Raw genomic sequence first — 25,314 nt, forward strand, 5'->3', positions numbered from 1 at the left:
CACCTCTTTTCAGCCTTTCTTGAATTCCTGGGCTTAGATCAACCTTCTTTACTCTGCTGGCATAGATCCAAGTAGGACTTTCCTCTGTAAGGATGGCAGTCCTGGTGACGGCTACCACTTTGGTCACTGGTCCGAATGGAACCTCTTGCGGCTTTCGACCTTTCTGAAGCCTTTGGACCACAACTTGATCACCGACCTGGAACGGGTGGGTTGGTATCTGTGAAGAAGAAGGAGAGGTGCGAGCAACTCTTCTTTCGACAATATCAAGAGTTTCAATCAGTTTTTTTACATATTCCTCCTGTATTTGTTCCAAATCACCTTTCTCTACCATCAAGGGATGATTAGCCCACGGTGTGGGGAATGGCCTACCCATGAGTACCTCAAAGGGGGAATAACCCGTCACACTGTGAGGGGTCATTCTGATTTCAGCTAATACAGCTGGGAGAACTTTTTTCCACTTGCCAAAATTTCCACCCGTAGCTTTCCTTATCCTGTCTTTAATTGTTCTATTCATTCTTTCTACAATTCCTGAACTCTGTGGATGGTAGGGGAGGTGAAATTTCCAGTCTATTTTTAGTACTTTTACAAGATCTTGGCATATTTTAGCTGTGAAAGCTGGGCCATTGTCTGAATTTATTTGCAATGGACACCCCCATCTAGGAATAATTTCCTGTGTGAGGATCTTCACTACAGTTTGTGCGTTTTCATTGTTGGTGACAAAAATTTCGGGCCAGCGTGACATTATGTCCACGATAACCAAAAGATATTGTTGTTTCTTTCCTTCTTTGGGCATATGTGTAAAGTCTATCTGTAAATGGGTAAACGGTGTTGTTGGGTATTCAAGATGTTCATGCTTTGATTTCTTTGGGTTTGTTGGATTGTTCCTAATGCAAGTGACACATCTCCTTACAAAAGCTTTGACTAGATTAGGTAATCCTGCAATGAAAAAATCTGCATCTAGAAGTTCACATGTGGCATGCCATCCCTTGTGACCCAGTCCATGGTATTGTGCAATGAACAGGGGGGCGCTAGCAACAGGAATACACGGCTTCCCCTCTTTGAAGATTAATCCTGTTTTAGGATCCTTTTGTATCATCCCATCACAGTTCCATTGCGCAATATCATCAGGGGTGGCAAAAGCCTGTAGTTCCGTGAGCCAATGTGTCTCTTTCAGGGAACATGGCTGAGGTGTCAGCATGGGCATTTGAATGTTTGCCTTTTGTGTAGATGCAGCTTCTTTAGCTATTCTGTCAGCTAGTGCATTACCTTTGGCTATATCAGTCATTTGGCCTGTATGTGCCTTACAGTGCATGATAGCTAGTTTTGAAGGCAACTGAATTGCATCTAGTAATGCTGTGACTAGGTCAGAGTGTGAGATACTCTTTCCATCTGCTGCCACATATCCTCTGCGAAGCCATATCACACCATGGTCCCAAACCACACCATGAGCATACCTGGAATCAGTGTAAATGTTTACCTCTTTTCCTGCAAACAGCTGGCATGCACGGGTTAATGCTATCAATTCAGCAGCTTGTGCAGACTGATAGGGTATTGGATTGGCCTCGAGGACAGTATCAGGCAGTTGGACAACAGCATATCCTGCATGATAGACATTATCACTCGGTCTGCTGCAAGAGCCATCAACAAAAACTGTTTGTGCAGTAGGAATTGGTACTGAAAGCATATCTGCTCTAGGTGAAGTGTCCTGATGTATTGATTGTGTACAGTCATGAGGTGGTGGTAAGTCATCCTGTTCTCCTTTAAGACCTAATAAGGCATTCAAAATTGGAGCTGGGCCAGAGTTTATGTTTGAACTTTTTATTTTCAGGTTTGGATTGGACAGGAGGATGACTTCATACCCACTCAATCTTTGTGCTGACATATGCTGAGTATGTAAAGTTTTGAGGAGTGTGGTAACGCTGTGTGAGGTGTATAAAGTAGTGTTATGGCCCAAAGTAAATGGTGCTGCCAACTCTGCGACCATAGAACAAGAAGCCAACGCTCTGAGGCAAGCAGGCATGCCTTGCACCTGTACTGGAACCACCTTTGAAAAAAAAGCTACAGGGCGCAGTCTCCCACCATGTTCCTGGGCCAGTACTCCCGCCATGGTTCTGCAATTTTCCCTAGCAAACAAGTGAAACATTTTGCTAAAATCAGGGAGGCCGAGGCTCGGGCTGGTAACCATTGCACTTTTCAACATGGTAAAAGCATTTAACATTTCATCAGACCATTTTACAATATCAGACATTTCAGAGAGGGTTGCTTGTCTCAATATATTGTCATAGAAAGAGCAGTCAGGTATCCATTGGCGGCAGTAACCAATCATTCCAAGAAAGGTTAGCAGGTCTTTCTTGGTAAGTGGGCGGGGCAGACCCACTATAGCAACAATTCTTTTGTGACTGACTTTCCTAACTCCCGGAGACAGCACAAACCCTAGGTACTCAACCTCCTGTTTACACCATTGTAATTTTTTCTTAGACACTTTGTGACCACACGTATGTAACCATTTCAATAAGGATAGGCTATCAGCTCGGCAGTCCTCCTCTGAAGAACTACAAATCAAAAGATCATCAACATATTGCAACAGTACAGAACCATGAGGGGCAGTCCAAGGCCTGAGGGTGGCTTGGAGTACTATAGAATAGACCACAGGTGAGTCTATACATCCCTGGGGCATTCTACACCAGGTAAACTGGCGATTGTGTTGGTCAATCGACACAGTAAAAGCAAAGAGCGGCCTTGTCTCCTTGTCTACAAGGACAGAGAAAAAAGCATTCTTTAAATCAATCACAGTAAAACATTTGGCTGTTGCTGGAATGGAGGACAGCAGAGATGGAACATCAGGTACAATGGGTGCTATTGGGACTATGAGGTCATTTATGGCCCTCAAGTCCTGTACAAATCTGAAGGAGCCATCCGGCTTCTTTACAGGGTTAACAGGTGTGTTGTATGGAGAAATAATTTCCTCCAGGATTCCATCCTGCAGAAACTTTTTCACCATTGGCACTATGCCATCCATCTTTTCTTTAGAGAGTGGATACTGTTTGTGATAGATAGGAAATGCACCTTCTTTGAGAGTGGCCTTGTATGGTGTGCATGAAATAAGTCCTACATCCAGATCTGATGTAGACCAGACCTGGGGGTCTATATCCTCAAAATCTTCTTCACTATTTTGTTGTGACAGCATCAATGAACCTGGTTTGCATGCTACTATAGTGATTTTATCTGAGGAAATGTCTAGACCTCCTTCTGAGTTGGTTCTAATTGTGATTCCTAGTGGCCCAAACAAGTCTCTTCCCAACAAATTTACAGGACACCTTGGTATTATCCTGAAAGAATGTGTGCATATGGTATACCCTTCATCATCTTCTATTGGTAGGGGTGGAGTCCTATATGTTTTTGTCAGTATCCCATTAATTCCCAAAGAGGGTTCCACTGGTTCCCATTTGCCTCTGAAATGATCTTCACAAACAGTACTCCTAGTGGCCCCGCTATCAACAAGATAGGGGAGGAGTCTCCCATTTATTGAAATAGCAACCATTGGACTGTCAGTGAAATCATCTGAGACAAAAGGAAAAGCTGGGACACTACCCTCCGGGCAACATCATTGTTGTTGATTTCCCCATTTGATTGGAAATGTTGGACCTTGTTGGATGGATGCCTGTGGTTGTTGTGTCTGGTTAGGGACAGAACTGGAATCGGGAGTCTGAGAAGGGGTGGGGTGAGGACACTGACTTACCCAGTGATCCTCAGCACCGCAATTGAAACATCCATTGTTTCTAGAGCGACTCATCCCTCTTCCATTTCTGCCTCTAAATCTGCCTCTAAAATTTCCTCTGCCTCTAAAGTTCCCCTTATTCCCTTGGAAATTTTGTGAGGCAGGAGACGGCTTTGGTATTTCAAAACAGCCTGCTGCATCTTTCTGTGAAAGCGCTTCACCAAAGTTAGTTCTAGAAAGTGTTGACCATTCAGTAATCATTTGTTTGACTGGGACCACTAAATGGGGTTTGAGATTACCCAGGAAAGTCTGGATCAATAATGGATCCATAGTTGGCACAACACCCAAACCGGCTTTCTGTCCATCCTGCCATATGAACCACCGAAGGGTTAACTGGGTATCGCTCCGTACATTTAGTGTTCCTATGAAAACCAAACAATTTACTTGCTTGACTGCCACCTAGCGGTGCAGACAATCAGACAACGGTGTGAATCAGACAATTAGACAATACCTCAACCTAGATTCCTTTACCAAAAAGAAATCAGTACTGTCCGTGATACTTTTTTGTACTAATACAGCTACAATCACTTCAAGACTGTAACAAAATAAATTTGGAACAAGTTCAAGAGTATTTCAGACATACAATAAACACACAATCTTGCTCATGGAGCTGCTGTTTTGTTTCAGACAAATTTAAACCACAGATGAATTTCACTTTGCAATGTAGATTAATCTGTTTACCTTTCACAAAATAGCTTTACCCAAATTGTAACTTTTTAACCTCCAGGAATACTACTCACCAAGTATGCCTTTTGGTTCTGGAAACAAAATAGCAGTTCACATATACACACTCAGCGCAATTCAATCAGCGTGATACATTTAAAGCAAAGCAGTTATACAATCATACACAAAGTTTACACAATACATTGATCATAGGTCACCAGTTCTGTCCCGAACAGAACGAAAACTCTAGAGTACTCTGTAAATTTTCCTAGGTCCCCAAAACCTATTCTTTTAAGGTCACCAAAACCTTTTCTTTTAAGGTCACCAAAACCTTTTCTTTTAAGGTCACCAAAACCTTTACAAGTGTCCCCAAAACACTATATGACCTCCAAGGTCATGACCGGTCAACTTATGTATACTTATGAGAGGTTCTATAACCCAACAGCAATCTCTGTGGGATGGAAGCCAAGTCACACACCTGACACCTGGACTGCGGCAAGTCAATTTCACTCAATAAGAATAGAATTCACTTACCGAGCCGTTAGTAGCTTTCCAAGTCCTTTAAGGGTTAATAAACATCCATCCCGAGACGAGCCCCCACTTCTGTTAGGGTTAATCCTGTGTCTAGGGTGATCCTTTCAACCTCTCAGACCTTAGATCCAATGTATTGTATAAATTCAGAGTACTCTGGAATCAATTCTCAAAGGACAAATAAATTCACACACACACCATGGCGTCCTTCGAGAACTAATTGTATTGAGATTTTACAAAGCAAATGATATAGGGTATTTTACGTCATACAGAATAAGACATGCGCAGTAGACATCAAGACGATTACAGCTGGTCAAGACAAATCGCTATTGTTCTTTGTTCTAAGCTAGCTGAATTAATATAAGAAAAGATACATAATTTCTTTTGTAGCAAAAAGATGCTGAGAAACAGTGTGAAGGTTATAGATAAGTGTGTGAGAACACACGGGTTAGAAGAATCTCATGTTGAGACAGTTATCTGAGAAGTTAAAGGGGTGTTCAAACTGTACATATTGTGAAATGGAAGTTTGTGAATATTAAGATGGCTGACAGAAACAAGATGGATGCTTAGCATAACCTTTCACACGTCGTCTCCATTCATCTGGAGAGGCCTCCCTTAATAAGGCCGGTAACACTGAAGCAGTATTTCGTATCCCTTATAGGTCTAGAAAAAGGATCTCGGATATCAAAGCATCAAGCTATAAACTATCTTCTTGCTACCATTATCAGGCAGACTAGCTCTAGTCTTTCCTTCAGCACTCTACAAAGGTCTGCATCTTTGCATCTGGGTTAGGACATCATTCTCCAGCATGTCCAGACTGGGATGTCTAAATTATCACAAACATTGGAACTAGACTGGATGTTGAAGTTCATGAAAGTGGCTCTTCAAAGGTCAAAAGATTAGCTCTTTAGGCCTAGTGGCATCAGAGGGAAACGCTCACAGTCCATTAACCTCCCTGGCGGAATTATTTCAGATTTTAGGTGCTGAAAGTGGTACCATTATTTTGCATGGAAATTTGACATTTTATATTGTAATCCTGCAATTCTTAGGAATAACTCACTTAAATCTGTCCAAACCAGAGTCCATTAGACATCCAGTTGCAGAATTGTCACTGTCATTACTTTTCAGTATTTGATGACGGACCTCCCCACATATCACTATCGCTCAATTCTGCGAGTGATTCTAATTTATTATCGCTGTTTTCTAGCTGGTCTAAAACCATTTTTGATGTAAAGGGACAGTTTTGGTTGCTATGGACAATCTCCAGTTTCCAGGCATAAAGAACAGTTTTTATAATATAAAACTACATGCAGGACACTGGGCAGACCACTAGGGACAAAGTGGATGTGAAATAATTACATACAGCAATGTAATCTGTAAGATTACATTATACTGTATGTATACTGTGTGTTTTACTTTTCGAATTTGGCGCCGTTCTCTGTCCCCGTGTGTCACAACGCTCGCAGGGAACGGAGCCCGGTGATGTGATGAATCGAGCGGAGGACGAGCCGCTCACAGTGCGGGGAGACATTGCTGGATCCAGGGGACAAGGTAAGTAAGCTCTTCATGGATCCAGCGATGCGATCCGGAGTCTGGCTTGGGGTTACTGCTTTTGGTTCTGAGTTTTCACCCCGAGCAAGACTCGGGAATACCACCAGGGGGGTTAAGACAGTTGCACTGTTGCTGATCAAGGTAGTTCAAAAGGCTTAGATGGATAGGACAAATCCATCAATTGAGTGCATCGATCTCCTTACCAGATGGACTGTGCGTCCATGGACAGAACTCGAGAGTATCAGATGGAAACTGAGACCTGGTCTACATTCAACACAATCTGGGCCCATTTTAAAGTGGACCCAGCGGCCTTTGCTACAATACATTTTGGTCATTCAGTGTTGGATAGACCTAAGTATCGATTTAAACCCTTCAGCATTACCCTCCCTTGTTTCTTTTGCTGCTTGTTACATCCCACATATATATATATGCTGTCATGCTGGTGTCAGGAAAATGTATATACTTACCTGATGGTAATTTTCCTTTCCTGACGCTAAAGCATAACAGCATATAGGTCCCTCCCTAGGGGCTTCACAGTGATAAGTTACGAGAATGCTGCCTAGTGGGAGGTGACTTATTTATATAGTATAACCGGTCTGGGAATTGGGCAGGAGGGCGGAGCCTGCCCACACATATATGCTGTCATGCTTTAGCGTCAGGAAAGGAAAATCACCGTCAGGTAAGTATATACATTTTCCATTATCTCACTTTTATTCCTAAGCCCTTGTACACACGGTCGGACATTCCGACAACAAAATCCTTCGGATTTTGTTCGAAACTTTTGTTGCATGCACACGGTCAGACAAAGTTGACGAAAATTCCGATCATACGTAACGTGATGACGTTATTTAGTTGCAACAGGACTACATTCAGGCTAGTAGCCAATAGCTTTGGTCTAGGAATTTGATCTGAGCATGCGTGGCACTTTGTACGATCTGAATTTTCTATGCATAATCGGACAAAGTCCGATCGGATCATGTTGTCGGAAAGATTTATAGCCCAGCTCTAAAAACTTTGTCCATCGGATATTCCCATGGAAACAGTCCGATGGAGCCCACACACAGTCGGATTATCTGACAACACGGTCCGATCGAACATTTTCCTTCGGAATGTCCGACCGTGTGTACAAGGGCTTACTGTTTTTATTGCAGTGTTTCCATTTCATATGTAGTGCTTTTTTATATAATAAAAGTTAATACAAAAAGAGTCAAAGAATACTGCTCCGCTCTCATCCGAAACATAACTATTAATTTGTTATATTAATAAGTTTAATTCATTTCTATATTCTCAACTGTCTTTGTTGGGCTACACACATATACAAATTAATCAAATGGTCTCCCAAGTTCAACCCCCAATAAAAAAATAATCTTATTAGAATATTCACACTACACTCACTAGTATAAAAACTAGGGGTGCTCCGATATATCGGCTGCTGAAAATGATCTGCCGAAAATGGGGTTATCAGTGTTTTGCTGATAGAAAAAAAAAGGTGCCAATAATGGCCACTGAAAAACATGGGTGCGTTTTTATTGATGCATTTTTACCATGTTTTCAATGGGGAGGTGCGTTACACTGCCACAGAAGGACCAGTGTGAAGACGTACGTCGAACGTGATGGGATGTATTTTTGTTGAGCTTTTCCTGTGTTTTTTTTTTTTAACACAAACGTGCTTCAAAAACAGTTAATTAAAAAGTTGAATATAATACAATTTTATAGAAATTAGAAAAAGATCAGAGGACCAAACCGCACTATAGTAGTATACGTGAAAACACTAAAAACAAACAAAAAACAAGCAACAAAACAGGTGCCGCTGGCCCTATACCTCACAATCCCACACAGGAGGTCGTGAGCTGTAGCAGTTATAAAATTATGTGTTAAAGGACCCAGGCGCTACCTATAATAGATGAAGAGAATTTTCTAGATATATATATCCTAGAAGACTGGGAAGCTCCAACTAAATATTTTACCGGGAAGTCACTAGTGCCCTTAGCAACCACTGGTAGTAGGAGAAAAAAGGGGATAAGCAGGACAAAATACAGGCAAACCGTATAATTATAGGCTAAAGGTAAGTAGTTGTCAAAAGGTACCACTTAGCAACATTAATCCCATACTAACTAGTAATCGATTATAGCCCACTAGAATACGCTAGGTCAGCCACATAGAAGTTCTACAATACAGTGCAGGAAAAAAATTCTTGGATAGTGGTACAAGCAACGTGTCTACAATGCTAACTATAGTGCACTAGAAAGGATTCAGGTGCAGCCGAGATTTAAATGTGTACAAAAATGCCATAAAATCGTGGGAAGTACATATATATATCACTATATCTCACCAATATTAGCATATAGACAATATGAACAAGCTAATATGCATGTGCAAAACCACAAACCAAAAAATGGTATAAATAAATAAAAAAAAGGTAAATGAATTATGGTTGAAAGTGCAAAAATACAAAAGTACAAAAAAACAGCAAATGTGCAAAAAATGCAAAAAAGTGCAAAACATTAATCTCCAGATCCACAGATAATCACAGAGAAAGAGAATATAAAAAAATAGTACCAAAATACCAATACATGTGCTATGACTTAATGTAAACGTTCAAAAAAAAAAATTAAATTAAACGTCCTTACAAAATAATAATAAGTGAAGTCCACATCAGTTGATATAGCAGGGTAGTAGTGTATACTCTAAATCTTCAGACAGGTATATTTTAAAGTGACTGATGCTCAGACATATAGTTCAGGTGACTTCTGTGCTCACCCCCTCGGCTCCCCACTCACCGGATCCCTATGCCCACGAAGGGCAAGCAAGCCTGTATGTCTCAAGATGCAGGAACTGGTTAGTCCACAGGGAAACTGGTTAGTCCAAAGAGAAATATCCAGAGGGGAACATCCACCCTTTTCTCCTTCCTCGGTGCACAAAGAAGTTCCAATGGGCTGGTGGTTATAAGTCAGTATATCCTCAGAGAGATAGAAAAGGTCTCATAGTGTAGTAATTCCAGGTCGCAAAAATTGAGTTAAAAAATATGAACTTTATTAGTTAGCAGACCAGAAAGTCAGAATAAACATAAACCCACATGGGGAGTAGTATATATCATAAAAATGTATCACAGATACAGTCCCAGGGTAATATTACAACACAGAGGGTTTATAATAATAAAAAAAAAAATAATATTATATCTGAAAAAATGTACACACAAAAATATATATATATAGATAGAGGATAAAAAATAAATAATAAAATAATAAAAAATGAATGAAAATGGGGATAAGGTAAAAAATTTGCACATTGTAATGTTCGGGGGACCAGGTAGATCGCAGGACAGAGGCTTTTCACACAACAAAGTGTTTATTAAACTTAAATAGCTTTACAGCAGCCAAAAACAAAAGGAAAAGGTTTGTAGTCTCACCGACTTGCAAAGTCCAGAATAGCTGTCTTTATCAAAACAGAGCTTGATCTTGATGGCAGGTAGCTTCCCCTGCCAGGAGCCTTCCAAACAGGACACTGCTGTCCACTTCAGTTGCTGCAACCCAAAATAAACACCATCCACCATGTCTTCTCCACTCCTCCACACCCATCTACCACTTCCTGTCTTGTTTTTAAAGACACTTCCTTAACAGGTGGGTTAATCAATTTTATTCCCTTAAGGAGACCACAAACCAAATAGAGGGGAAATATAGCGTCCTTCCAGGACCCAGCCACGGCGTCCTGTACATATCCCCCCCTGTGCCCCAACGCCAAGGAGGTGGAGGCAACAGTGGAGCTCAAGCAATGGACTCGGGAGAGGGCATCTGCATCTTGATGCAGTCTCCCGGGCCTATGCTCCATTACAAATTTAAATTCCTGGAGTGCCAGGAACCACCGGGCAACCCTGGCATTAGTCCCTTTTCCCTGTCTCAGCCATGTTAAAGGGGCATGGTCAGAAATCAACCTAAACTTCCTCCCCAAAAGGTAATATCTGAGGGATTCCAGAGCCCACTTAATGGCCAGACACTGTCGTTCAATTATGGCGTAGTTTTTCTCTGCTGGTGTTAACTTCCTGCTGAGGAAGACTATCGGGTGTTCCTCGCCATGAATAACCTGTGACAACACCGCTCCCAATCCTACATCGGAAGCATCAGTCTGAACAACAAACTCTTTTGAAAAATTAGGTGCTACCAGGACAGGGTGTTGGCACAGCGCCGACTTGAGCTCTAAAAAAGCCTTCTCAGTGTCTGCATTCCACTCCACCATGACCGATTTCCGACCCTTAGTCAGATCGGTCAACAGAGCCACCAACGTGGCAAAGTTGGGTGCAAACCTCCTGTAGTATCCCACCATGCCCAGGAATGCACGTACCTGCTTTTTTGTGAGGGGGCGGGGCAAATTCTGTATAGCCTCTATCTTGTTGACCTGCGGTTTCACTACCCCTCTACCCACGATATAACCCAGGTATTTCACCTCCTCCATTCCTAAAGCACATTTTTCAGGGTTTATTGTAAACCCCTCCTTCCAAAGAGAGTCCAGCACTGCCTGAACTTTGGGCAAATGTGATTCCCAGTCTTTGCTAAAAATGACTATATCGTCCAAGTATACTGAGGCATACTTCCGGTGAGGTCGTAAAATCCTATCCATTGCTCTCTGGAACGTGGCTGGAGCAGTTTGCAATCCAAAAGGCATCCTTTTGTACTGAAAACTCCCCTCTGGGGTAGAAAAAGCAGTTCTCTCTAGCAGCCTTAGTCAACGGTATTTTCCAATACCCTTTGGTAAGGTCTAACGTAGTGATATACCTGGCTGGACCTAGTCTCTCGATAAGCTCATCTACCCAGGGCATGGGGTAGGCATCAAACCGGGAAACTTCATTAAGTTTCCGGAAATCATTGCAGAATCGCAGAGTCTCGTTGGGCTTCGGTACCAACACAATCGGGCTCGACCACTCACTCTGCGATTCCTCAATAATCCCCAGGTCTAACATCTTTTTTACTTCCTCTGAAACGGCCTTCCTTTGAGCCTCTGGGATGCGGTAGGGCCGGACAAAAACTTTGACTCCTGGTTCTGTGACAATATCATGCTCTATGACACTAGTGAGCCCTGGCAAGTCTGAAAATTTTTCTTTATTTCTCTGCAAGAACTCCTTTGCCTGCTGACTTTGGGTTTTAGACAGGGTATTTGCTACTTGGACACTCTCCACCCCAACCCGAGGCTCAAGTTTTGTACTAGCCAGGGAGATCACTGGTTCCCTGTCTGTCCAGGGCTTTAACAAGTTTACATGATATATCTGGAAGGGTTTCCTCTTGCCTGGCTGGTGGACTCTATAATTTACCTCTCCCACTTTTTCTACAACCTCGAAAGGGCCTTGCCATCTGGCCAAGAATTTACTTTCCACAGTGGGAATCAACACTGCTACTCGATCCCCCACTTGGAAGTTCCTAATTTTGGCTGCCCTATTATAGACCCGTCGTTGAGCCTCCTGGGCTTTTTGTAAATGTTCCTTAACTAGCGGCATCACAGTTCGGATCCTCTCCTGCATTTGAGCGACATATTCAAGAACACTCTTATGCTGAATTGGTTCACTTTCCCATTCTTCTTTAACAAAGTCCAGTAATCCACGAGGTCTCCGCCCATATACCAATTCAAAGGGCAAAAACCCAGTGGAAGCCTGGGGCACTTCTCGGATAGCAAATAGGAGAGCTGGTAACAGGCAGTCCCAGTCTTTCCCATCCCTTTGTACCACTCTCTTGAGCATAGACTTAAGGGTCTTATTAAAACGTTCTACCACTTCCGGTTCCGGCGCCGCATGGAGTAGCTGTCCCCTCTCACAGCTCCCGCACACCGGCCTCTAAAATCAGCCTTTACAGCGGCGATTTCGCCTGAAAACCTTCAGGCAGCCTCCCCCATCACACCGGCTCCACGATGGACCGGTTCATGGAAAAATCCGGGCCACGATCGTATGCGGCCGCCACCGCGCGGCAGGCCTCGCCGCAAATCGAGGCCCCGGCTTCGGCCTACTCAGCTCCGGCCTGCGCGGCCCAACCGGAGGACACAGCACAGCGTATGGAGGTAGGCGATCACACAGCAGGCCAGACAGCACCAAGAGACATATCATCCCCACAGGCTCCTGCTCATCCATGCCTGGCTGGCCATGTTGCACCTCTTCACACGCAGCAATCCCTGCCACCTCCGCCATTACAGGACTGTAATACTGAACTATTGGCACAGGCTGTGGCTGCTCTCCTCTCTCCTATGATAGCCGCCTCAGTGGAAAAAGCCATCAGCACAGGCATGCAGAAATTTCAAGCCCAACTAGGGGAACACGCTTCTAGGTTAAATGAGGCTGAAAATCGCATCACCAATTTGGAGGAAGAACTCTATCAGACGCAGTCCCTGGAACAAGCCCAGGACAGAACCAATAAATATATCCTGGAAAAGCTTGGCGACCTCGAAAATAGATCCAGGAGAAGCAACCTGCGATTTGTGGGCATTCCTGAATCGCTGCCCCAATCTACTTTGTCGGACCTTTGCTCGCGCCGCATCCCTGAGGCTCTGGGTCTCGGGGGGCTGTTCACCGTGGAACGAGCACACCGCGTGGGAGCTTTCAACACCGAACGCAAATCCCCGCGCCCGATTATAGCCAAATATCTCAATTACTCAGACAAGACCTCTATTTTGCAGCAGTACCGACAATCCAGATCTCTTCAGCTTGATGGGACCAAAATCTTAATCTTTGCTGACTACTCGGTGGACGTCTCCAAGAAACGAAAGGCTTTCCAGCATATCTGCACGGAACTCCACCAACGTCAAATGAAATTCACCCTGGCATTCCCGGCGATTCTGCGGATCAAAGCGCCTAACGGCGAGCAACTCTCGTTTCATGACCCTGATGAGGCGACCCGCTTCCTAAAATCATTTGCATACATCAGCCATAACCTTCGACATAAACGGGGTGCCCTGATTTTCTCTCACTTTAGTAACCCGATAAAGCAATTCATTACTTATTGAAAAATGTGGCCACCGCTCATTAGCACCTGGCTCTTGGGGCTCCCCATTTATTACTACAACCTGTTCCCGTGCCCTGGCCAAAGTGAGGTCCTGCATCTGGGCAGTACCAAATGCCCCCTGGGGAACACCCAAATCTGGCAAGGCAGGGGTAGAGGCCACTTCCTCATCCTCTTCCCCCAGCATTACCTGAAGCGGGGAAGGTTCCCCCCCTCAGTATTCAGGTAGGTCTGTGAACCCCACATTTTTACATCCTTAACAGTGTCAGCACTACTTTCATCACCATTAACCAAATCCTTAGCATTTTTATCAACTGGGTCCGTATTACGAACATGCGGCATCTCAGGGTTATTACCCTCAACAACAGGAACAGAGGGACTAGTTTCTTCCCAGTCTCTGGACCTTTCGGATAGTTTTGCTTGTCCCCACAGTTTTGCAAATAACGGACAGTCTCGTCCTATGATAACGTCATGTACCAAGTTCTTTACCACCCCCACCTCTTGAGTACCAGTGCCACATGCTGTAGAGATGGACACTGAGATGAGAGGGTACTCTCTAGTGTCCCCATGAATGCACACAACCCGTAAAATTTTTCTTACCGGACCGATCTTCCCAATTACTCTAGGGTGAATCAGGGTTACCATGCTTCCAGAGTCCAGCAAAGCCCGTGCAGGGTGGTGGTTCACTTAGACTTCACAAGGTCAAGATGCGTTGTACATGCTTTATGGGCATAAAAAGACCCCCTCCGAAGAACCCCGCATTCCATGGGCTCTTCCTGTAATGGGCAGTGGGCCTGGGTATGGCCCCAGGCATGACATCGCCAACATTGAACATCCCCTCCTCTCCGAACAGGAACAGGTCGCTGAGGGGGTAACTGGTGTGACTCTTGGCCTTCCGGGGTGTTGGTTCCAGGGCTCCTGGGGACATCCTTTTGACGGGCGGCAGTTGGTCGGAAAGGCCGTGGCAGACTGGGCCCTTGACGCTTGGTAGGGCCAAGCAGATCCTCCACCACTGTATATCGTTCCACCATCTCGACAAGGAGGTTCACCGTTTTGGGGTCTCCATGGCTGACCCACCGTTGAAGGCCGTCTGGCAGTGACCTTAAGTATCGGTCCAGCACGACCCGCTCCACAATTTGGGGACCAGACAACACTTCGGGCTGCAGCCATTTTTTTACTAGTTGAACCAGGTCATGCATTTGAGACCGCGGTGGCCGATCTGGACGATACTTCCATTGGTGCACTCGTTGGGCCCGGACAGCCGTAGTCACCCCAACCGAGCCAGTATTTCTGCCTTTAATTTTTGATAATCTTTAGCGTCTTCTGGTGGAAGGTCAAAATAGGCTTTTTGAGGATCTCCGGTTAGGAAAGGAGCAATTAAGCCGGCCCACTGGTCCTGGGGCCACCCTTCTCTCTCTGCCGTTCTCTCAAATGTAGCCAGAAACGCCTCTACATCATCACTCAGGGACAATTTCTGCAGAAAATGGCTTGCCCTTATGGTCACCTGGTTTCCAGGGGCAACGGCCACTTGTTCACGGCCCTGAGAAAGCTGCTGCACTGCTTCTTTTAAGGCCGCCATCTGAGCCTGCATAACCCCTTGTTGGGTCGCTAGCTGGGCTGCTAACTGGGCTACCAACTCATTGTGGTGCGTTTTTTGTACCTCCAGCTGGGTTGCTAAGCGCTGATTAGCTTCCTCATGGCGAGTCTGCGCTTGTATATTAGCTAAGGACAGCTGTTTAATTAGCTCCTCCATTGTTTCAGCTTTCAACATTTGTGCAGCTTTAACCCAGGACATAAATTCACTGTACTGTCCCTTTAAATGTCAGTTCAAATCCAATGCAAAAAAAATAAAAATAGCAAGAAAAACGCCTGTTACTTTGTCCTGCCCGCATTCTCCTCCACTTGTAATGTTCGGGGGACCAGGTAGATCGCAGGACACAGGCTTTTCACACAACAAAGGGTTTATTAAACTTAAATAGCTTTACAGCAGCCAAAAACAAAAGGAAAAGGTTTGTAGTCTCACCGACTTGCAAAGTCCAGAATAGCTGTCTTTATCACAACAGAGCTTGATCTTCATGGCAGGTAGCTTCCCCTGCCAGGAGCCTTCCAAACAGGACACTGCTGTCCACGTCTGTTGCTGCAACAACCCAAAACAAACACCATCCACCATCCACCATCCACCATCCACCATGTCTTCTCCACTCCTCCACACCCATCTACCACTTCCTGTCTTGTTTTTAAAGACACTTCCTTAACAGGTGGGTTAATCAATTTTATTCCCTTAAAGAGACCACAAACCAAATAGAGGGGAAATATCGCGTCCTTCCAGGACCCAGCCGCGGCGTCCTGTACAACATGTATTGGTATTTTGGTACTATTTTTTATATTCTCTTTCTCTGTGATTATCTGTGGATCTGGAGATTAATGTTGTTTTGCACTTTTTTGCACATTTCTTGATTTTTGGATTTTTGCACTTTCAACCATAATTCATTTACCTTTTTACCTTTTTTTTTATTTATTTATACCATTTTTTGGTTTGTGGTTTTGCACATGCATATTAGCTTGTTCATATTGTCTATATGCTAATATTGGTGAGATATAGTGATATATATATGTACTTCCCACAATTTTATGGCATTTTTGTACACATTTAAATCTCGGTTGCACCTGAATCCTTTCTAGTGCACTATAGTTAGCATTGTAGACACGTTGCTTGTACCACTATCCAAGAATTTTTTCCTGCACTGTATTGTAGAACTTCTATGTGGCTGACCTAGCGTATTCTAGTGGGCTATAATCGATTACTAGTTAGTATGGGATTAATGTTGCTAAGTGGTACCTTTTGACAACTACTTACCTTTAGCCTATAATTATACGGTTTGCCTGTATTTTGTCCTGCTTATCCCCTTTTTTCTCCTACTACCAGTGGTTGCTAAGGGCACTAGTGACTTCCCTGTTAAAATATTTAGTTGGAGCTTCCCAGTCTTCTAGGATATATATATATAGAAAATTCTCTTCATCTATTATAGGTAGCGCCTGGGTCCTTTAACACATAATTTTATAACTACCGGTAATACAATTTTATATATGTAAAAAATATATTTGTAAAAACTGTCGATTTCTGTCTCGGTCCAGTATTTTCATTTCGGTGCACCACTAATCAGGGCCGGTGCTACCACTAGGTGGACTAGGCAATCGCCTAGGGCGCCCGGCCGCTGGTTAGTCTATTCCTCTCCTACACTTTCCACAGAGCTTGCAAGTATCCACCAGGCAGCCACTCTGATATGTGTCAAGCAGCAGCACCAACCCCCGCCTCCCCCCACGCAGCTCTCCACTCTGACATTGTGTCCAACAAACACCTCTGACCCCCCTTTCTCTATCTCTCTGACCTTTGTCACCCCGTTTCTCTCCCTGACCTCTCTCTGACCCCCCTTTTCTCTTTCTCTATCTCCCTGTTATCTCTGTCACCCCATGTCTCTCTCTCCCTGACCTCTCTCTGTCACCCCCTGTCTCTCTCTCCCTGACCTCTCTCTGTCACCCCCGGTCTCCCTCTCTGACCCCCCTCCCTCTCTGACCCCTCTCTCTCTCTCTGACCCCTCTCTCTCTCTCTGACCCCTCTCTCTCTCTCTCTCTCTCTGACCCCTCTCTCTCTCTCTCTCTCTGACCCCTCTCTCTCTCTCTGACCTCTCTCTCTGACCTCTCTCTCTGACCCCCCTTTTCTCTTTCTCTATCTCCCTGTTATCTCTGTCACCCCATGTCTCTCTCTCCCTGACCTCTCTCTGTCACCCCCTCTCTCTCTCTCTCTCTCTCTGACCCCTCTCTCTCTCTGACCCCTCTCTCTCTCTGACCCCTCTCTCTCTCTCTGACCCCTCTCTCTCTCTCGCTCTGACCCCCTCTCTCTCTCTGACCCCTCTCTCTCTCTGACCCCTCTCTCTCTGACCCCTCTCTCTGACCCCTCTCTCTCTCTGACCCCACTCTCTCTCTGACCCCTCTCTCTCTCTCTGACCCCTCTCTCTCTCTCTCTCTCTCTGACCCCTCTCTCTCTCTCTCTCTCTGACCCCTCTCTCTGACCCCCCTTTTCTCTTTCTCTATCTCCCTGTTATCTCTGTCACCCCATGTCTCTCTCTCCCTGACCTCTCTCTGTCACCCCCTCTCTCTCTCTCTCTCTCTCTGACCCCTCTCTCTCTCTGACCCCTCTCTCTCTCTCTGACCCCTCTCTCTCTCTCTGACCCCTCTCTCTCTCTCGCTCTGACCCCCTCTCTCTCTCTGACCCCTCTCTCTCTCTCTCTGATGTCTCTCTCTGACCCCTCTCTCTGACCCCTCTCTCTCTCTGACCCCACTCTCTCTCTGACCCCTCTCTCTCTCTCTGACCCCCCCTCTCTCTCTCTCTCTGACCTCTCTCTCTGACCCCTCTCTCTCTCTGACCCCTCTCTCTGTCTCTCTCTCTGACCCCCCTTTTTCTCTCTCTCTGACACCCCCTTCTCTCTTACCCCCTCTCTCTCTGACCCCCCTCTCTTTCTGTCTAACACCCCTCTCTCTCTCTCTCTCTCTCTCTCTCTCTCTGACCCCTCTCTCTCTCTCTGACCCCCTTTTTCTCTCTCTCTATGACACCCCCTTCTCTCTTACCCCCTCTCTCTCTGACCCCCCTCTCTTTCTGTCTAACACCCCTCTCTCTCTCTGATGCCCCCCTCTCTCTCTCTCTCTCTCTCTGACCCCCCTTTTCTCTATCTCCCTGTTCTCTCTGTCACCCCATGTCTCTCTCTCCCTGACCTCTCTCTGTCACCCCCTGCCTCTCTCTCTGACCCCCCTCTCTCTCTGACCCCCCTCTCTCTCTCTCTGACCCCCCCTCTCTCTCTCTGACCTCTCTCTCTCTCTGACCCCCCTTTTTCTCTCTCTCTGACCCCCCTTTTTCTCTCTGACCCTCCTTTTTCTCTCTCTCTATGACACCCCCTTCTCTCTTACCCCCTCTCACTCTGACCCCCCTCTCTTTCTGTTTAACACAGCTCTCTCTCTCTCTCTCTCCGATGCCCTCTCTCTCTCTCCGATGCCCCCTCTCTCTCTCTCCAATGCCCCCTCTCTCTCTCTCTCTCTCTCCGATGCCCCCTCTCTCTCTGACCCCCCTTTCTCTATCTCTCTGACCTCTGTCACCCCCTGTCTCTCTCGCTGACCTCTCTCTGACCCCCCTTTTCTCTTTCTCCATCTCCCTGTTATCTCTGTCACCCCATGTCTCTCTCTCCCTGACCTCTCTCTCTGACCCCCTTCTCTCTCTGACCTCCCTCTCTCTCTCCCCGTCTCTCTCCCTGACCCTCTCTCTCTCTCTCTTACCCCTCTCTCTCTGACCCCTCTCTCTCTGACCTCTCTCTCTTTGACCCCTCTCTCTGACCCCTCTCTCTCTGACCTCTCTCTCTCTCTGACCTCTCTCTCTCTGACCCCCCTTTTTCTCTCTCTCTCTGACACCCCCTTCTCTCTCTGACACCCCCTTCTCTCTCTCTCTGACACCCCCTTCTCTTTCTCTCTCTCTCTCCCTAACCTCTCTCCCTCTCTGACCCCCCCTTTCTCTCTCTCTCTCTCCCTGACCTCTGTCGACCCTGTCTCTCTCCCTGACCTCTTTCTCTCTCTCTCTCTGACCCTCCCTCTTTCTCTCCCTCTCTCACTGACCTCTCTCTTTTACTCCCTGTCTCTCTCTCCCTGACCTCTCTCTCTCTCTCTCCCCTGACCCCCCTCACTAACTCTCCTTGCCAGCACTGGAAGTAGCTTTACTCCAGTCTGTTTATCTCCTGTTTTAACTCCTTCCTTCCCATCATCTGCCTATACATTGATGTATAACAGAATTACTTGATTAACTTTTTCCAGTTAAAGTGGTATTAAAGTAAAGCAAAATATGTATTATACTGCAGCTTACCAATTCTTAGATGGGTGGCTGCATTAGTTTTGTTTTTAGGTTTTCTCTTTTTATATTCACCTGGTGATCCTGCTAGTAAGTCTGTTGTTTTTCAAATGAACGAGCTGTCTTGCAGATGTAGCAGTTAGAGGGTTGAATTAAACCATTTAACCTGGCAAAGTCAGTGGAGTCAGGGGCGGAGCCAGAGGGGGGCGGCAAAATTAGGTTTCGTCTAGGGTGTCAAAAATCCTTGCACCGGCCCTGCCACTAATAAAAACGAATGGATCCAAATCAATTCGGATCATTTGTTATGTTGTTACATTAACAAAAGGCCCAAACTATCACATGATGTCATTTGAATGAAACAAATGAATACGAAGGAATGTGTTTCCATTATAATTTATTTCAGATTCATTGAGATGTGTTACTATTGTGATATGGAGATTGGAATACATCCAAGTCTACAAATAAGAAACAAAATTCAGACAAAATTTGCATTAACGAAACAAATGACAGAGGTCTTGTCTGGTGACAGGGTCTCCTGAAGGAACTCAGATATTGTAGGCATACATTGGGGGTTATTTACGAAAGGCAAATCCACTTTGCACTACAAGTGCAAACTACAAATGCAATGTCCACTTGAAATTGCACTTGGGGAAGTGCAGTCGGTGTAAATCTGAGGGGTAGATCTGAAATGAGGGGAAGCTCTGCTGATTTTATCATCCAATCATGTGCAAGCTGTGCAAGTAAAATGCTGCTTTTTATTTTCCTCGCATGTCCCCCTCGGATCTACAGCGACTTTACTTGTAGTTTGCACAGTGGATTTGACTTTTGTAAATGTCCCCCATTGTCTGATAATATAGAGGCGATCATGTTATTTCTAGGTCTATTGTCCATCATTACCGCATTCTCACAATTGTCTTGTCTCTTCTTTATCTCAGGCCTCTTCCCCACGGTGATCCTCACTCATGAGACCAGTGAACTTCTTCCAGAGATTAAGGAGAAGTTCAGGAGGATGGGAACACAGAACATTTTCACACTAGAGAATTACAGTGAAAAAAATATGCGTAAGACTCAAAACAAACACGAAACAATATTGAAATGTCTCTGTGAGATTGTCAAGGATGTGGAGTTCCGCATGGAAGACATAAGAGACCCCAAAGAGGAGAAGACTGCAAGAAAGAAAATTCTTCATAGATTTATAATAAAAAGAGAGATAGAGAGAATCAGGGAGGCGGGGGCTATAGAGCTAGAAAGGGAAAGAGAGAGAGAAAGGGCTAGAGAAACCGGTAATTGTACATTAAGTTAAAATGTAATCTTATCTGTAATCTTGTTTTTTTCCCCAGTGCTAGATCACACCAGATGCAGCTTTGTGCGCTTTTTTTCTGCAGTAGAAATGCATGCACAATGATCTCCATGTATTCCAATGGCTCTAGTTCACACCAGTGCAGTCAGTTTCTGGTGCAGAAAAAAAAAAGTAGAGCTCGCTGCATTATTTTCTGCACAGAATTGTACTGGAACATAGCAAATTGTATCAAAAACGCAACTGAGCTGGAACTACGTGTTGTGTGAACTGTAAGCAAAAACTGATCCGGAACGTATCCGGAGTGCATTTTTGTGGTGTGAACTGGCCGCAAAAATGCATGAGCAGTGTTTTCCATGTATTCCAATGGCTCTAGTTCACACCAGTGCAGTCCAGAAACTGACTGGGGCTGACTGCATTGGTGTGAACTAGAGCCATTGGAAAACACTGTGCATGCATTTTTTAGTGCAGAAAAAAAACGCACGGAACTGCATCATAGAGATGAAAAAAATATTACAGATCCGATTTGAGCTTCAGTACACAAGTGATTTAAGTAGATGTAAACCCGGACACTCCATGACATTTAATTAGCTTTTTGCTGCATATGTTATAAACAATTGCCTTTTTTTCAATACAATCCTGTTTTTGCTCTTGTTTTCACTCTTCCTTCTTATCTCTGTGCTGATGATCTCCTCCGTCCTCTTTCAGCCACTTTCTGTCTACATTGAAGCCTTGTACACACGATCGGATTTTCCGATGGGAATTGTGTGATGACAGGCTGTTGGTGGAAAATCCGTCCGTCTGTTATCCGTGGGATAACAGGCTTTAAAATTTCCCACCAACAACGGTATGTTGTGGGATTTTCCGAGCGTGTGTACACAAGTCCAAAGTACAAACACGCATGCTCGGAAGCAATGATCACCATAACGCAACATTAGCAGAAGTTGCCCAAAGGGTGGTGCTAAAGAGCTGAAACAACACGTAGTTTCGTGTTTGTTGGCCGACAATTGTGTGCCGTTTGCATGCAAGACAGTAGAAACAAAAAACACTGAAATATGAGTGTATAACCTCTATGGGAATTTAAATTGGGTTGCCACCACTTATTAATGAATAAAAAAGATTTTATTTAGAATTGTATTTATTTAGCAAAAAGACACTAAAAACAAGTAACCTATGACATTACACATAAAAAATTGGATGTTTACTAGAAGTATATGACATATATACATGGAACAGTAGATGACCAGCTCTATTGTGAATAATCTGTACATAGTATAGGTATATATGAACAGTTGACCTCTTCTTCAGGGGTAATTTATGGTCAAATCATGTAGATCTGTAGTAAGAGAAAAAAAAAAAGGCACATTCACCTGTCAGTCACATATATGAATATCTGTAAGTATAAAACAGTTTCAGTAAATGACCATGTGTACATTCCAATGTGATACACTAACATAATCATATTCCACACGCCAGCGAGTACATACAGTATGTATATAAACTACTAACCGTATATATGAACAGTAAACTTCTTATAACATCCAGGGAGAAGATCGATCTGCCACAGCTCCACCGAGGTCAGAGGGCCCAAGAAATAAAAGGAAGTTCGAATATGTGGCCCCCCACATACACCCCAACCATAGACCCCACGTCCCCCTCAGTTACTCCGGGGCCCTCGGCCATCACATGGTATCACAAAGGGCACCACCACACGGACACGCCATGCTCCAATTGACCATCTTAGATAACTAAAAATACATAGAAAAATATATCATATAATTGCCTCCCCAGTACAAGGGCATCTGCATCAGTATTAAGGTGATCAGACCTGTGATCAGATACATCTTGCATCAGCAGTGAGGGTAGGTTTTTTCATTTCAGTTTGAATGTCACTATATATTCTTTGGATATCACCTTTATACTGATGCAGATGCCCTTGTACTGGGGAGGCAATTATATGATATATTTTTCTACGTATTTTTAATTTAGTTATCTAAGATGGTCAATTGGAGCATGGCGTGTCCGTGTGGTGGTGCCCTTTGTGATACCATGTGATGGCCGGGGAGCAACTGAGGGGAACGTGGGGTCTATGGTCGGGGTGTACTTTTTTCTCCCCAATAACCACCCGCTTTTGGCCACATATTCGAACTTCCTTTTATTTCTTCGGCCCTCTGACCTCGGTGGAGCTGTGGCAGATCGATCTTCTCCCTGGATGATATAAGAAGTTTACTGTTCATATATATGGTTAGTAGTTTATATACATATGTACTCGCTGCCGTGTGGAATATGATTGTTAGTCTATCACATTGGAATGTACACATGGTCATTTACTGAAACTATTTTATACTTGCAGATATTCATATATGTGACTGACAGGTGAATGTGCCTTTTTTTTTTCTCTCTTACTACAGATCTACATGATTTGACCATAAATTACCCCTGAAGAAGAGGTCAACTGTTCATATATACCTCGAAACGTTGGGTTATCTTTATTGTACAGATTATTCACAATAGAGCTGGTCATCTACTGTTCCATGTATATATGTCATCAGAGGTCAAGTCCTGGGGAAAAAGGTGTGGGAACTTCCACCCAAGATCCCCTCCCCCACAAAAAATAAATAAAAATGATACGCTCATATGCACGAACGCTTCAAAAGTGGTATTTTTCATCCAATTTTTGTATTGTGTGTATGAAGCTTAACTGTTAGTACATAAAAAAAAAACAATCCTCAACAAACATAAATACGGTAATTCTCTGAATAATCGGCATTCATTCAGTTGTGCTTCCATGCAAATGTGAACATCATGTTCTGATCTTTATTGGGGATGTTATTTTGTATATAAAGTGTTTATGTGGTGAGTTTACACTTTTCATTGAACAGAGTTTGGATAACACAGGGTTAAACGGAAAGGTGATAAATGAACTGCACATTATCTGGACAGAATGTTGGGGAGATAGTGATGTGTTCCTGCTTAGGAGATGTATGTTAGCTTGGGGGGGCTGCAAACTCTGCAGGGGCTCCAACACACACTCGCTGCTATTCCAACCCTTCACATATTTCCACATAAACTTCCCTCCTGGCATTAAAATTTCCCAGGTATTGTGTTCAGCTTACCACCCCAAACTGATGTTCCTCCCTCAGCTCACCTCTCTCCCTGCATGTCCTGTGAGCAGAATAGCTGATCTACCCGTCAGCTAGACCTAGACCTGATCTACCCGTCAGCTAGACCTAGACCTGATCTACCCATCAGCTAGACCTCGACCTGATCTACCCGTCAGCTAGACCTAGACCTGATCTACCCATCAGCTAGACCTCGACCTGATCTACCCGTCAGCTAGACCTAGACCTGATCTACCCGTCAGCTAGACCTCGACCTGATCTACCCGTCAGCTAGACCTAGACCTGATCTACCCATCAGCTAGCTGTGATTGACAGGTAGATTGAAGCGGAAGCTGTCATGGGGCCCCCTACTGGCAATGCCTGAATGGTCAGGTGTGCGGCACTTACTATTGGGAGCTGTGTTGGCAGCTGCTGGTGTAGCACCTCCCACACAGCTCGCATACTTCAAAGTCTTGCAGGACACGGTTGCTAACAGAAACTGAGTTCCTGTTGTGGAAAAAGTACAGGAACTCCGTTCCCATACGTTCCCGCAGGACTTGAGCCCTGTATGTCATATAATTCTAGTATACATCCAATTTTTTAATGTCATAGGTTACTTGTTTTTAGTGTCTTTTTGCTAAATAAATACAATTCTAAATAAAATCTTTTTTATTTATTAATAAGTGCTGGCAACCCAATTTAAATTTCCATAGAGGTTGATAGGGAAATCCCAGAACTTAGGGGATTCCAATAACATGTTGACTGCTGACCCACATTCAAAAAGATGTATTTAATATTCAAGCCTATAGTTTTAGCCATAGGCAGGGGAGCAAGCGTATACAGTACACATGGTGAAGTAATTGCTCTCTGAGGCTGGGTGCCTAAAAACATTGGAAGGCCTAATCAAGTTGTAATTGTATTTACATTCAAAAACAGATGGTCACTTCGCACCAAGACGTCACTTCCAGGTTCTTTGGGAAAATGCCTTTTCACAGCTGGAGGTGTGAATGGCATTTGGACACAATGAAGACAGTTGTTACATACATCCTGAACATTTGCAACAAATACATCTGCTTATTCAGAATACATGTTTTGATAATCATAACGAAATGTTTGATAAATAAATGGCGATTTCATTTACCGGCTCAAGGTTATACACTCATATTTGAGTGTTTTTTTTGTTTCTACTATTATAGGGATGTGGGTTTGCAAAGGCACCTCGTATATATAGGGTGGACACCAACTCTTTCTTTGTGTGCAAGAAAAAGTTCCTGGCTGTGATACGAGTGTGACAAGTTTGTATAGAATGAATGTATTATGGTAATTAAAGTGGAGGGCCACCCTGACAAAAAAAAAAAAAAAATACATTAAAAATTTGAGAAAAATCATTAAAAAAAATGAAAATTATATATTTTTTTAACTTACCAGAAATGCCTGTTGCTAGGCACATCATCCTAATCTGCCTCTTCCTCCTCCGCGGAGATCTTCTTTCTTCTCTCCTCCGTGCGGCGTCTTCTGGGTAATGGGTCGCG

General features: G+C 44.2%; 1 protein-coding gene across 2 annotated transcripts in view; it reads left to right on the plus strand.

Moving 5' to 3' along the window:
- LOC143923384 (uncharacterized) overlaps positions 1-21,318 on the plus strand; it is a 931,140-nt gene extending 909,822 nt beyond the window's left edge. For both annotated transcript variants that reach the window (XM_077447006.1, XM_077447007.1), the window contains exon 4: positions 20,320-21,318. In XM_077447006.1, coding sequence (XP_077303132.1) covers positions 20,320-20,687 — 368 coding nt within the window. In that variant the 3' untranslated portion in view covers positions 20,688-21,318. The remainder of the gene's footprint in view (positions 1-20,319) is intronic.
- The last annotated feature ends 3,996 nt before the right edge of the window (positions 21,319-25,314 follow it).

This window comes from Lithobates pipiens, unplaced genomic scaffold (assembly GCF_037356315.1).
Source record: "Lithobates pipiens isolate NorthernLeopardFrog02 unplaced genomic scaffold, aLitPip1_a1.2 Scaffold_22, whole genome shotgun sequence".
Classification (NCBI taxonomy): Eukaryota; Metazoa; Chordata; class Amphibia; order Anura; family Ranidae; genus Lithobates; species Lithobates pipiens.